Consider the following 15309-nt stretch of genomic DNA (forward strand, 5'->3'; position numbering starts at 1 on the left):
AGCAGTACATTCGGAATGGTCCACCAGGTCCATCCATCCACCCTCCCATAACCAGGTATTTCCACAAATAGGACATACCATACAAATTCAGGTCTCTAAACAATTCTGTTTAATTTCAGCTGATTGTCTTCACTAGTCATTTATTCCTCTGCCAAAGCTGCAAAAAGCAAACCCACGAGCTTCACGAAACACCGCGAGGAAAAAGGGAACCACCCAGGCCAGAATCAGTGCAGCAGAGAAATCACAAGTTCATTTGCATCCAAAAAACCTCAGATCCAATTCACTGGTAAAACATGCTCCAGTGGTAACTCCAAATCCAAAGTTATGATTTCTGAACTTGTGAGGGGAAAAATGTGTGTAAACAGCACTGTGCAACACACTGGGACAGAAGCGTATTGAAGCTTTATAAAATCGCCAGGCCTCTTCTCGTGCAATCCTGCAGTAGAAGAACTGCGTCCTTCTGGTGGCCACATGGGTTACTCTGACTTCCCTCTCTATCCTTTTCATACTCTGAGGATTTTTGTTACGGCCCTGGCCTATACTTCAACTTCTTGTAACTGCTGTCCTTTTCCAGCCACTGGAACCTTATCGTGGAAATAGGGAACAATCATATTCAGAAGCCTTGGAACTTCAATAGAAAGAACTAGTTCTGTCAACGCACCTATTTCTTGGCTTGGTTGGTACTTCCAAAACACAGTTTCAAGTGATGATCTTTATTATGTTTCTTAGTAAGTCTATTTGTTAATTCCTTTTTTAGTTTTTAAAACGTTTTGTACCTTCCCTTACAGCGTTCTCGAAAACACACCTCCCCTCTCAGTCTTCAATAGGATTTAATCTAGCAGAGATTTAAACACCTTGAGTGAGAATTTGGCTATCTTAAAGCCCACCTGTCTAGTTGTGAGTGATCTTTCGCGTTATTCCCTAGAGATGTCACGCTTCAAGGTTTTACCTCTGAGCCACATACAATGACACGACCTCCCCTCAAACCTGTAATGTGTAGCAGCAAGCACTTGCTCAGCACACCGCTGCTCCTGCCAAAGCTTACTGGGTTGCATTTGGTTTAGCAGTCGATGAACACCTATTCTGCTGTGCTCTGAGGGATACACTTGTTGCCAGAACATTGTATTTCTCAAATAACACTGCATTTACTTAAGCCTGAAAAGAGATGAGAGAAGAGTGGGAAGAGAAGGGCCGTCACTGTTTTTAGAGCACATGGTGTCACAAAAACCTACAGTACACCAGCAAGAACACAGAACGACCTGCACAGACAGAAGAAGCCTTCCAAATCTTGGATTTTAGAGCCAATTAGAAGATTTGGCTATGCAGTTTCCATTAGAATTCATGAGTATTGGTGTCCAGATCTTAGGTTCTTTGGAAAAAAGTGCCCAATTTTACTCAAGCCTGGACTCCTACTCACAAAACCACAACAGATGGCGTGAAGTCCCCACAGTATTCTCAGAACTTGCTACAAGTTGGAAGCAGTGAAGCTTCAAACTCCTGTCTCAGAGCTGTACAGCAACCAAAATCCGTAAGTCTGAGATGATCTTCAAAATTGCTTTTGGTATCCAAAAAGCAATCCTCCCACCCTCACAGGTAAGAAATCATGGAAGAAATCTTATACATAACTGCATGCCTTTTGAGCTAACTGTAACTATGAACAACAAGAGCTGAGAAGCTGAAAAAAAGTCACCAGAATTGGTTGCAAGTTAAGAGATGTGGGGGAGCAGGGTGAAGAAGCCTGGGAGTAGCAGTCTAAGGTTCACAACTGTCAGCATGAAGACCTGTTGGGCTGATGATTTTGCCACATAAAAGAATTACTGTACATGATCTGTCCTATCTACACACCACACATCCAATGAAGCTAAAAAAACAAAGCCACGGGACATTTAGAATCAACATTTGCCTCCACACCTCCACATCTCCCCCACAAACCCAGTTTTAATCCACCGCGTGTTTACCGTGGTCACTGTGCTTTGAGACGATTCTTCTTCCGTACAAACAGTTGACACAGCCAGGGAAGGCAGCCTGGTCGAAGAGGATAACGTTGATGTCTCCATGCCACTGTCCTCGTTTAAAGCAGACAGACCAACCACATGGTGTCCGTTCAGTTCGCTAGCTTTAGTCTGAGCACAGGCCTGCAAAGAGCTGAGGAAAGTGCCGTTGCGGAGACAGGTAGTGCTGTGGAAAGTGCTCATGAGCTTTGATGATTTTTGATCACTCTCATCGGAGTCGAGTTTAGGAAAGGATAGGGATTTGATATTGCTCACTGAAGTGATGGGGGACAGGGACACTTTGGAAGACAAGGACATCTTTTCACAGTTTCCCAACTGCGGCAAAGTGATAAAGCCATTGGGTTTGTGAAGGGGCTTGAAGTCCAACGTGGCCCTTTCTATGGATGCCAGAACCTCCTGATCTTGCAGCACAGACTCAGACCCTCCTTTGGGCAAACTGCTATCTAACAGCTGGGCAACAACCGGCCCAGTAGTACCCACGTGGATTTCCAGAATGTTTTTTAACTCCTCCTTATCATCGATAGTTTTTAATTCCAGTTTGTCAAATGGGTCTTCTTCACATTCAAAATCAGCTGGGTTGAAGTCTGCTTTGGGGCGAGGTGGACTAAGAACTTTCTGCTTCACAGCACTGCTGTCGGCTGGCGTGGGCGTAAGAATGTTATTGTGCTGCAGACTAGCAAGGATGGGGTTGATAGGAGGAGGCATGGCCTCAGGGCAAGGTCCCTCTGAGAACCCCATTCTGTTGCTGTCCTCTGGGGCTGCTTTTGAGTTTGCTATTGCTTCTTCTGCTTTGCGTTCAGCTTCTTTCTGGGCAGCTTGAATTTTTTTGACGTCTTCAGCCCACTCGATTGTTTTCTTTTCCAGGGAGAAGTCATACTGACCGGAGATAGAGAGGGAAAGAGGGAAAAAAATAAAGACAAGTTATAAGAATCATAGCTACTACCTTACAGCATGAGTAATACAAGTAACACAGAGCAAGAACTACATGAATCATCATGGAAGAATTTTTTTCCACAGCATCTCCTGTAACCTGCAGAAAGGCAGAAGTAGGAGACACCAGCTTCGTTTTACCTCTAGCAGCAAAATCTGGCTATAGTCTGGACCAGAATCTCATATTTTGTGTCCATCCTACATTTAGTTTTGTTTAGAGCTACTGATAATCACAAGATCAGTTTCACAACTCTCTCCCCCTCTTCCAACAAGAAAATAGATGCAGTCAGTGGAAGCCTGAAGTGTCAGTGACATCGATGTCACGCATGATGGACAGTCACACCCAGATCTGGCACCACTGAACTAGGATTCAAGACTACAGCGGAGTAATTTTTGCATCCAAAAAGCAATAAGGTATTTATCAGTTCCCCCTAAAAGATTGCTAAGGGACCTGGCACTAGTTTTAGACCCACTGGTTGGAGAGGTATGAGCATTCTCATACCTGTGCTAATGGCTCTCCAGGCAAAGGGGATGTGCTGGCTACTCTGATCACAACTTCCTGTAGTAGTAGATTTTGCCACTGTTACTGGCATGACTGGGACCCACAAGCTTTTCTCATTTGACATCAGCTCCTTCAGGGTTGGGTTAGCACTCAAGACATTTACATAAGCTACTCACTAACAAACAGTGCACAGGCCACTGTGGTGGCTTGACTGAGAGGACAAAATTCTGAACACGATAAATATATGTCAAGCTTTAGTACCTTACAAGGACCAAACGCCCTTACTGCCCTCCATACCATGACAAAACATTCAGAGAATACAGCCTACAAAGCCAAGTCCAGGGTGTAACCTACCTGTGACTCACAAGAATTACAGCCTGCCTGCCAGGATGATGTCACATAACCAAACAGCTAATACGACATCCTACCTCTGAGGAGCAACAAGCCAGGAAGGTTTGCTACACCTCTGCTGGGCTTTTGTGGGACTCATACTGTGCTATCCATCCCACAGCAGGCTCCAAAGAGAACCTCAAGACCCATCTCAACTCTATATGAAGTAGTTTTCCCTTCCCTTAGCTCTAAGTCTCTAAGAGATGGGATACACAATTTATCAATGAGGTGATTTTGAAACACAACTCACTGGCAGAAATGCTGGGCACTATCTGTTCCAAATTTTGCCATCTGAGCAGAGCTATCATAGCTGCATACACACAACACCACGTGTTTATACACATGAAATAACAAGTACATGGCTTTGGTCAGTATAGCCTCCATGTACTTTTACCATTTTGAATAGCTCCCACCGCAGCTGTAAAAAAGCCAAAGAGTACCGTGCAAGGCACAGCCTAAATGATCACATCATATTATTCAAGGCATTGCAATCCAACCAGGCGTACTGTATTTGAACTCCAGCTTGGCTGGAAAACAGACACATAACACAGCAAGGCCTGCACAGGACATTAGAGCCTCCTGCAGCACTCCAACTCAAGCTTAACTAGGTGGAAGCGTGTGTACTGGGACAGTCAGTCAGGCAACCACTTGACTGTTATAATAACAAGCCATGATGTCAGGAAATTTGGATATTCAGCTCTGCAGCAGATAGGTTGCAGGGCAGAAAAAAGCAGACCTGTCCACAGCAATCTGTCACAGCTGATGCTGAAATCAACAAACTGGGCAGCCCAAGGAGAATCGCATATTCAAATGAGAAAAATATAGTTCAATTGTATTTCCTGTATCACAACCTGCATTTGGAGACTGGATTTATGGTAAAGCGATTGATTTTGTGCTACCAAAAGTTTACAGCCAGAGCCATGTGCTTCAGAGACCTGGAAGCAATCCATACCAAGCAGCAACTTCTCCAGCCACGTAGCGAAGATCTCCCACTCGGTACCGCACAGAAAGTAAGAACTAGAAATTTATTTCTTCACCCCATTACCATGATAATACACAGAATACGGTCATACTTGTAGAACCCTGTTTGAGGGTACGCCATAGCATGGGTGTTTCACTTCTTACCATCCCTAAAAATACGATTTTAGATTAGCAATGTCAGGGTAGTCTTTAAATCTTTAACTGTTAAACAAAAACACTTTTTTTTGGAGTAGATACATGAAAATAAATGCCATCAGGCTTTTTATGGTGGTAAGTAGAAACTTTCTGCATGGCTTACAATATTTATCATCTTCCTCTACATTCTAGCAGACTGTGAAGTAACAATATAGCACACTGAAGACTAACACCTGAAGAAAAATATAGTTCACAGCATCACACGTTGAAGACCTGCGGTGGCAGAGGAAAGAGCAGAAGTGCACAAACCATCCTTACCTGGGCTTCTCTGACAAGCTGAGAAGAATCAGGCAGGCAGAAACCAATGGGTAATCCAACCTTCGCAGGGGTTTTAAATTTGTCTCCTATCTTAAACGGGACATCATCGAGATAACTGAAAGGCCCTAAGATCAAAAGAAGAAATTGTATTAAAAACCCTACAAATTTAATGCATTCAGTTAAGCCTCATGTTTCTGTATTTGGCAGCTACTCTTTCTCTGCTGCCCCAACCACACAATGTGACCCAATACAAAGGAAGTTGTGAGGTAAGAAACACATTGAATATGCCCGGACTCCATTGCTTCAGTTTTGTTCTTTTAAAAAGAATATTCTAGCCCGTAACTACATTTTACAACGCCGCAATAGCTGAACAGATTTTGAAGTTAAAATCCCAGCATCTTAGCTTCCCTCATGACAACACCATGCCTACACAACCAGAATCTGAAGCTCTCCTGAATGTTGTGTTCTGTTATGCCCCTATAGAAGAAGCCATTGGTTTATCGTATTCAAAACAAGTTTTAAAATGATCCAGCTCTAGAGCAGCTAAGGGAGAGGAACAACAAAAAAGAACAGTTTTGGCATACAAGTGGAAAGTAACATTTGGATAGAAATGGTCATAAGGACAAAGTAGCCCAAAGCCCAGATCTGCTTTAACCAAAACAGTGGAATAGCTCAAGAACATTCAGAATAGCAATTCTGACTTTTTAAACATGGCAATCTAACCAGATCCAGTCTTACTTGTTTGTGATCACTCCAGTGAGAGGCCACAGACTCCTCACGGTCCTCCATTTGTGCTTTACATTTATCATTTACATGTAGCATTTATAAAGTGGTTTAGGACAAAAGCTCTTCAGGCACCCTGCAAACTCACTAGGCAGAACCACCAACAACTCAAGCTCCACTGAGAAGTCAGACTAAAGGTTTGTTTTCCATGAGCTGCTCTGAAGAAGTGTGAGAAAATCCATAACATAAATTGTAGTTTCTAGAAGAACTGGTCTAAGCTTTTGGATTTACAGGCAAGGTTTTTGACTGTGTATAACAGCAATTTCAAGTGTTTGTCTGGTAATCGTTTGTAACTTTGCTCCGAATGCTACAGATCCGACAAGACATTAGTGGCAATGTAAGATGTTTGGTGACTAACCTCTTGCTCAGTGAGCTGTGACTTGCCATTTTTATGTGACCCATTTTCATACTTGGATGACAGTTTAAGTACTATTTGTGCTCCTTCACTGTTGACTCATCTACAACAACGCAGCCACAAGCTTCAAGAGGACAAGCAGCTCTTGAAAACAGGAATATCCTGTTAATTTGGAGTCAAATGTTTATGTGCTGTCATCAGTTGAGCTCTCATACTATGCACTGTGTTGGCTGGTCCCAGAGCCCTGTTGGGACACAGAGGGCATTTTCTCTAGCCCCAACACCCTCAGGCTGAACAACCTACACAGCACCCATACTAACAAAACAAAAGAGCGCTCCAGGCAGAATATAATAGTATTTTCACTGGTCCTTACTAAGAAGCAGTACAAAGCACAGCATCCAAACTGCACCTCGCTGTCGACCAACACCATGACATCCAAACAGTATTTGAGCTGGCAGTGTGAGAACTTGGACACAACAGTCTGTGCTTATGCAGAAGTAGCAATTGTGGCAGCCTTTGTGCTTACACTTACATCACAGCCAGGTCAGAGACAGCCTTATCGCCTAAATGCTCAGAGTCCAGCTTGACTGCTGCTGCTGCCATACCCCGGTTAGTCCCACTAGTACGAGTCCTGCTCTAACTGGGATGATCCAAGCATGCAAGCCAAGCACGATTACCTCTTTGCACCATTCTCACAGCCCAAATTGCTCAGTACACAAATACTTGTCTTATTAGACCTACTGACACAGTAAGTGGGAGACACCTCCCCTTCCACAGCCTTCTTGTTTGCCTGAAATACGCACTAGCCATAGAGCACACACTGCAGTATTTATAGAGCAACATTCCTCGTTTTGGGACAGTAAAAAACTAAGCACACCCAGACTAGATGAGCTGAACTGACGGCTGTCAGTTTAACCTCAGCATCTAGACTAAGGAATAAAAACCTTCTTGTTTCTTCCCAGTTATGATAATTTTCTAATACACTGCTATAACCTCATCTCGAATACAATCCTGCTACAAAAACACCAAGCATGTGTTAAGAGACACCAACTGTTTTAGGACAGTTAAAAAGTGTTTCTGAAGCGAAACATGGATGGTCATAGCATTCAGCCCAATCACAGCAGTACTAGTCCATGAAAACTTAAAAACTGACCCAGAAACTAAAGAATCCTTCACTTTTTTTAAATGCATGAACTTACTGCCTGAATAGTCAAATAGATAAAGACTCATTGTCTTCTAACAGTAAATTCAATATAAAAAGCAACACCAACATATACAAACTAACAGCCAACCCACTGTTTCAATGGTACCATGTTTAAGCAAAGCAATTAAAGGTTTTCTGTTATTTAATACACTGATTTTTAGAAATTTCATTTGAGCCACCCATCATAGCTTTAATTGATAACTCATTTTAAGAATCTACACACAAAAAAAAGAGCTTCAAGGAAATAAGTCCTCTCACATTTATACCCCATTTTCTAAAAGAAACATGCGTTGCAGCACATAATTCTTATGACACCAGCCATCTGCATGACATTACACATCTTAGATGTAAGAGATCACTCGCCTGTTAGCTACTAAGCCAGGTAAGTCCAATTTAGGAATAAATTCATTGCTGAGCAAAAAGCAACCCATTGATATATTAAAAGCTTGACTTGCAATCCAGCTTCTCACCTGACCTTCATAGGAAAAGGCTGCAGATCTAGCATCTGCTTCAGCAAGCATGACATAAGCACCAAAACTGCAATTCAGCTTTGATTTTGAAGGGGGTTGCTGGGGAGGTATTATCCTGCCATGAGTGAGGGGCAGGGATGATGGGAGAATAGTCAAAGGCTTAAACTTCATTTTAACTAGAGAATGAGCACAACATCAGCAAGCAACTATGCAAGAAGGAAGCCAAGGCACTTTGTTCCTAACAAAAAAGCCAGTCAGGGGCTGAACAGACTAGTCTCGATGGTCGGGACATTACTCAGCAGCAACAGTAAGATTCATCCTATTGAAAGGACAAGGATACCAAATTCCACTTACCATGAGAGTCGGATCCCAACTTCTTAGAAGCCATTTAGAACCTGAAAAACATTTTAAGATACATTTAGCAACTTAATACATATAGCATTGCATAAGTCTATGTGGTTCCACAGTCTTATCTCTGTCGTACGGGACACGCTGCTGACACTTGCTATGTTTATCCTGTTGCAAAGACAGACAGCAAAATGGATTTTATAGCACCAAGAATTGATGGAGTGAATAAATAACTTTGCTCAGGGTCTGACAATCCAAGTGGCCAAGAAAATAAAACCACAAATAGCCAAGAAGCAGCCAGGCTGATTAGAAAGACCAGGTTGTAGATCACAGCACTCTGAGTCTGCTCCTTCCCAGCCCACATCCTGCCTCCCCTGGCATCAATAGCCCTTCCTACTGGAAATACCACACTGATCCTCTTCAGTTTAATCCCCGTTGCTCTAAAAAGGGATACTATGATATTGGGTATGCACAGCCAGCATGGCACTTGTCTAGACGTGCTGGGTAGTACACAGATAACAATACACAATGCTGGTACACAGTGACTGGTAGGAAGACCTCAAGATTTCGGATATGCACAAGGAAACAATGCTAACCAGAGTCTTCATCCAGCAACCACAGAATTCAATCATCAACTTTTTTTTTTTTTAATTTGAGAAGTTAGTGCAAATCCTACATGGCTAAGATGTTAAACACACAATTATTCAGGCAGCTTTTAACACAGAGGGCCTTCTCAGGGTTATCCTGAGAAGAGAGCTGTTTTGAAACTAGAGCGAGCTACGGAGTATTTGTTGAGCAGTCAGCTGAAACCCCACTCCAGGATGCTTGTGGCATGTTCAGTAGCCTTGTCTAGCAGCTAAAGCAGATACAAGAGCATCATAAGATCTTCCTTAAAACACCACAGCACATTTCCCTCATTAACTCCATCTATAAGCCCCCCTTTGACAGTATGCATAACAAAACCTCAGAGTTGCCCTTTGTTTCTGAAGCCCTCCAGCTGGTAGCCTGCCCTGCCCAACAGGCAATCTTCAAACCCATGAAATTATCTGCTACACCCCCACCTGCAGCTGTCAGTGCTCAAAGCACAATTTGGAGCAGATCTAACTTCCAAACCCATCACTCCCCAAATGAGGTCTCATTCTTCAGCCTCAGCGTTTCTGTTACGGATTCCAGCTGCAAATGTCACCTTCAAGGAAGGGTCTCCAGAGCCTAGGACCACACAGACAGCTTCACTGTCCCTCCCGGCAGCAGCTGACGTGTTGGGGATCAGGAAGAGATGGTTTCAAGTACTTTTGGAAACTACCTTTTTCTAGGCAAAGGTCCCTTTCAACATTACATCGCAGTCAATAGCTCAATCAACACCAGCGGCTACTGGGAATTAACACAGACAAAGCTGCAAGATTTACCCGGATGCAGCCCAACTTCCTGAAGCAAAGCAAGCAGACGCTAGGCTGTGGGGAAGTGAGTCATGCTGGGCAGCTCCAGCTGCACACCGCTCTGCTTGGCGTTTGTCAGGTTCCTTGCTGCACACCTCACTCTCTCTCTCAGTATTGTCCTTATGCCCCACAGCACTGCTCTTGGCCAGCAAGCTGGCTTTGGCACCAGCCGACAGCTGCTTCTTGGACAGAAACAACACATGGAGCCTTCAAAGAGGGAAGGAGATGAAACAGCACTGAGTTTGCCTCTCAAAGGGCATTTGAGAAGGCCAAGGGCAAAGCCACAAGACCAGCCGGTACAGTTGTACATGAACTACTGGAGCTGAAAGGGTTTCACTGGTCACAGCACCGCCGAGGGGATCAGACTACAGAGCATGAAACCACCTGCACCTTTCGGGCCCGGATCACAGGGTCAGGCAAGCTGCTGCTCCATCAGATCTCTGTGGATTAGCAATTAAGATGTCAACTTTACCTGCTGCTACTGAGACAGCCAGGCCACCTGTGAAGCCACACAGTCTTCACGTACTGCAAGCATGTGCTGCGTCCAGCCGTCATCCACAGCGAACTGGGGACAGGTCTCTATGCACTTCCTTGCATTCCTCCCAACTCTGCTTTCTTCTAGCTGCTACCTCAGACTGAAAGCCAAGTGCTCCTTTACAAAAGGAGTTTAAAACTTGTGATGCAGAGAGAGGAAGTAGCTTCCTCACTCAGTTACCCAAAGGCAGTACAGTTTACGCTGCCTGCCTCTTTTATCAGAAGCAACTCACTCCAGAATGTACGAATATAAGGAACAATGAAAGGAAAATCCCAAGGGATCATTTTTTAAAGTGAAAATTGATATCCCCTCTTCAGCAGGCTGCTGCAAGGACATAGTAAGTTTCCCACACGCTGATCTTAGCTAACTGAACACCAGGTTAGCGCGATGTTATCAGTTCACTCCAGGGACATGAACAGCAGCGTGTACAAGTCCCACAGAACCAAAGATGCGCAGCTCTAGCATTCAGGGAGTTTCGCAGTCGTATCAGGCTGGGGCTACATAAAGCCTTGGATGTGCCCTGTATGCAGAAATACCCACATAAGCACTAAGTATCTTTCTTTTGTTGGCAGTCCTCTAGTAAAATCCTAGAGGAGACCAAGCACCTGGCATTAGCTTCAAAGTGCAGCAGGAAAAACAATTATTCTGCCACATGCAACACCTTATTTTTGAGCTATAGAACTAGCTAAGGCACATTAACAGCAAGCTATCATAAAACTGCACTATCCACAGAGATACAGTCACACTTTAGATTCAAGTAGCATTCCAGTTTAAATCTCACTAGCTCTTCCTAATGCACCATGAGCGAATACTCAGCCAGAGGCCATTCCCCGAGCCCGCACCGTCAGCGAACAGCCTTGTGGAGCACTGCAGGCAGGAATGCTGGCACAGGCTGCCAGCCACATTTCGTCACCTCCTTTCTAAAGGGGGTTAATTAAACCAGTGTCTTCTGAGTAATGAGATTTGATAGGCTATTCAGGCTGGGTCAAAGCTGTTACAGTGGACAGTAAGGGCTTGCTCACCTTTGGGGCTGCTCTTTTGGAGATTTGAAGGGTTTGCTCCTAAAGCCATCCTCCAAACCAGCTCAGGGGTGCCTGCAGCCCTTGGATCTCCAGACACCAGAACAAGATGCTAAAGGGCGTTTGTGGTTTGATGCTTCACTGTGCATTTTAAACTGGCAGAAAGCCTACTCTACGTAGAGTTTTTCAACACCCTTCCTGGACTAGAGAAACAAGTTGGTTCCATATTTCTAGGTCTTCTTGCAGCCACCTCCAAGCTTTCTTCTGTAATCACAGACCTCCTTAGCCCCGTCCCCTAATTCGTGGTTCTGGCTAACCCTTTGGAAAGGGGATTAGGGCTAGGGGTGCCTGAAAGTTGTAAGTAATTTTAACATCAGCAGCCTAGTATGAACATACAGGGAGGAGAGTAAAAGCCCACCTTTTACTTAATTACCCTGAGACAACAGTCTTAAAGCCATACAACCAGAGACACAGTGTAGTAGAGCCCAGAGACTGAGGGACAGAAGGAGAAATAAGCAGAGGAAACAGGAAGATGCAGAAGCAAAGAGGTGCCAAGCCAAAACTGATGACAGAAGCAACCAGCACAAAGAGATGGTGCCAAGCTGAATAGGATTGAAGGGACAGCACTGAGATGCTTTGAAGAACAAGATGAAAGAAAAGGCACAACTGGCTCTGGAACATTTGGAAGTGATGATACCAAGAGGCTCCGCGCATCACTTCAGACCCAGACCCTGTATTAAGAGCCAATAAACACAAGCTCAGCCTCTGAAGTTACGTGCACCTGAACTATCTTCACAACCAGTCTCTGAGGTATTGATATTACCCAAGTTAAGGCAATCCACCTGCTGCCATTTACCATATCTGACCACAAACAATCAGGACATCTTCAGGTTTTGAAGAGAAACTATAAAAAGACAAAGATCAAAAAGATCACTTTTATTCTGCATAGATCACTTTGATGAGCTCAGCAGTGATTTTACACTGAGAAAGCAAAAAGTTTGATTAAAGTGACTGGCATATCGATGTTACATAAGACGCCAGTTTTAGACAACATTTTAAAAGTTGTACTGCACCTACTAATTTCAGCACAAGGGAAAGGCTACGACCAATGTCAGGACTCTCCATATAGCCGTCCACAGCACATACACACAGAGGCTGTGCCTGTTGCCAGGACAGAACAAGATCTGAGTATTAGAGTAAAAACTGACCTGCTGTTCAGCACAGCACACAACAGGTCCTGTTTTCAGGCACTGCAGTCTCCAAAGAGATGACATCACCCCAAATCCACAGCAAGTGTTTTTGCTTTGCCCCTCTAACAGCTCTGCAAACCACGAGCCCAGCAGGCTGCAGAGAAGTGCTCCCTTTTTATGAAGTATAAGGGCATCAAGCTGCTAGTGACAGCTCTTTGGATAAATTCACTGTAAAACTGGATTTGACATATCATAACCACATCCCCTACGGTTAAAAAAAAAGCATCACTTTTACTAGTCTTAATGGAAGGAAACTCTGAAGCATATCAACAGTAATTCCTTCAAGTGCTACTTGAAGCCAGGCGATAAGGTACATTACAGTTCTTGTTCTATTTTAAAATCATTGAGCACAAACCAGACCCTCCTTGAAGCAAACACAAACTCCATCCCGGTGTTTGATTTTCAATGGCCATGATTTAAAACAAAGCTAATGACTTACTGGATACAAGTGGCCGTCCTGCAGCTAACGAAAGGCAAAGCAGGGATTGCAACGACCGCAGTAGGAGGTGTAGGGAGGCAGGGATGAGACAGCCATGCTGCGTACACACCCAAGCACTCTGAAGAGAGATCTACGTTTTGAAAGACAGCCCATAACATCAAATTAATTCCGTTTGCTATTTTCAGTGCCGTGATTGAGGGGCAGAGGGACAGGAGCCAATAGGGCAGGGCTTTCAGAACACATTTCCCATAAATGGGAAGGACGGGCAGAAAAGATCCCCCGAGGAGCAGGGCTATCCGCACATCGCATCGCCGAATTACCAGACAAGGCTCTTTAGCGATGGCAGTAACATCCATTAAGGGGCTCCACATACAGCTGTGGAACGATATCTTCCTAGCAGGGACAGACACTAGGAGAAATTGATTCTTCAAGCTGTGCACTTGTTTAATGTGACAGAGCGTGCAATTAGACCTTCTGCTTCAGCATGCATCAATCAACGGGAAGTTAAAGCGGAAGACAATTGTGTGATTTCCACACGCTGCAGCTCCCATTTGTTGCCCCATATGGATTCGTTGCATTAATGTCAGACAGCTGTAGTTATGTGGCTCTCCTCATGGAGTGTCCCACTTCGCTCATTAAACACACTGCACTCGATAGAAGCGCATACTGTTTGAACTGGTTAAGGATTTAATGCTCTTACCTGATAACAGACAGTCCTACTCCTCTGTTAACATCCTGATCTTACTTGGCCACATAGCAATCTGCCCTAAATTTCACCCAAAAACAAGAGAAAACCCTACAACGGCTGAGGAGATGCAGTACACTGATGCACTAGTTTTTCCCATCACCAAATTGCTTATCAGCCACACAAGTTTCCAGCCAAGTTGAGGCTTGCAAACCCCACAAGCCTCTACAACAGCCGGTTTCATTAGCAAGAGCATAAGAAAACTAAAAATGCCTTATGTACAGCCCTGTGGTGAAAGCAGATCAGCACAAGCTTTTCCTTTGGCCAGAGTGTTTTGCCAAAGAAGTGTATGGGAAATGCACCAATTCTAAGTTCATATTTAACTACGCAAACAAACAGGTGACCTTTTTAAAATGGACTCTTTCCCAAAGAGCCTGCCACAAGAAAAAGCCATCTGCAAACAACAGGCGGGCCTGACTACCAACCCGGGCAGTAAGGGGACAGTTCAGGTTCCATCCAGGCCGAGAGCAGATGGGAACTCGAGTGTAGCTCCTACTTCTGACTTGACGATCATCTAAACAGTAAAGCATAGAAAAAGGGGTTATTTCTGTTATTGTTGGTTCTTTAGAAGGTCAGCCTCACTAATCTGGAGAGGTTGCGATATCACCAGGAAAAAGGCAGTAAACTAGAAAGAGAAGGGCCATCTTCCCCTCCTCAAGACACAACAGAAACAAGACTAACATTTGCAGATGTGCACCGGCAGCCCAGCAAGCCAGCCGTGTCCTGGGCTACACCAACACAGCGTGGGCAGCAGGGCAGGGAGGGGATTGTCCCCCTCTACTCTGCCCTCGTGGGACCCCACCTGGAGCCCCGCACCCAGCTCTGGGGCCCCAGCACAAGAAGGACACGGAGCTGTTGGAGCAGATCCAGAGGCCACGAGGATGCTCAGAGGGCTGGAGCACCTCTGCTGTGGGGACAGGCTGAGGGGCTGGGGGTGTTCAGCCCGGAGGATGGAAGGCTCCAGGGAGACCTCACAGCGGCCTGCCAGTGCCTAAAGGGGGCTGCAGGAGAGCTGGGAGGGACCCTGTGTCAGGGGGTGCAGTGACAGGACAAGGGGGAATGGCTTGAAACTAAGAGAGGGGAGATTTAGATTCGATTAGGAGGAAATTCTTCCCTCAGAGGGTGGCGAGGCCCTGGCCCAGGCTGCCCAGAGCAGCTGTGGCTGCCCCATCCCTGGAGGTGTTCAAGGCCAGGCTGGATGGGGCTTTGGGCAGCCTGGGCTGGTGGGAGGTGTCCCTGCCCATGGCAGGGGGTGGAAGGAGATGGGCTTTAAGGTCCCTTCCAACCCAAACCATCCTGGGATTCTGTGATATATCTCAAGTTTTGGACAGCATTTTTAAGTATGGATATTAACTTTTGATGCTAACTTACTGGAGAAGAAAGACTGCTTATATTGAAATATTTGCTAAGTTAAGAAGAGTAACCAGAAAGCAAGCTACCAGCTTCACCAAAATGCC

The 15309-nt window shown here is 44.8% G+C and overlaps 1 protein-coding gene across 4 annotated transcripts in view; it reads right to left on the bottom strand.

Annotated features, from left to right (window-relative positions):
* The window catches only part of UBAP1 (ubiquitin associated protein 1), a 32267-nt gene that overhangs the window by 6663 nt on the left and 10295 nt on the right, over positions 1-15309 (bottom strand). For all 4 annotated transcript variants that reach the window (XM_083817832.1, XM_083817834.1, XM_083817833.1 and 1 more), the window contains 3 exons: positions 8435-8475; positions 5269-5393; positions 1959-2888 (listed from right to left, as the gene is read on the bottom strand). In XM_083817832.1, the coding sequence (XP_083673958.1) occupies positions 1959-2888; positions 5269-5393; positions 8435-8468 (1089 nt within the window). In that variant the 5' untranslated portion in view covers positions 8469-8475. The remainder of the gene's footprint in view (positions 1-1958; positions 2889-5268; positions 5394-8434; positions 8476-15309) is intronic.

Source organism: Anser anser (assembly GCF_964211835.1).
Source record: "Anser anser genome assembly, chromosome: Z".
NCBI lineage: Eukaryota > Metazoa > Chordata > Aves > Anseriformes > Anatidae > Anser > Anser anser.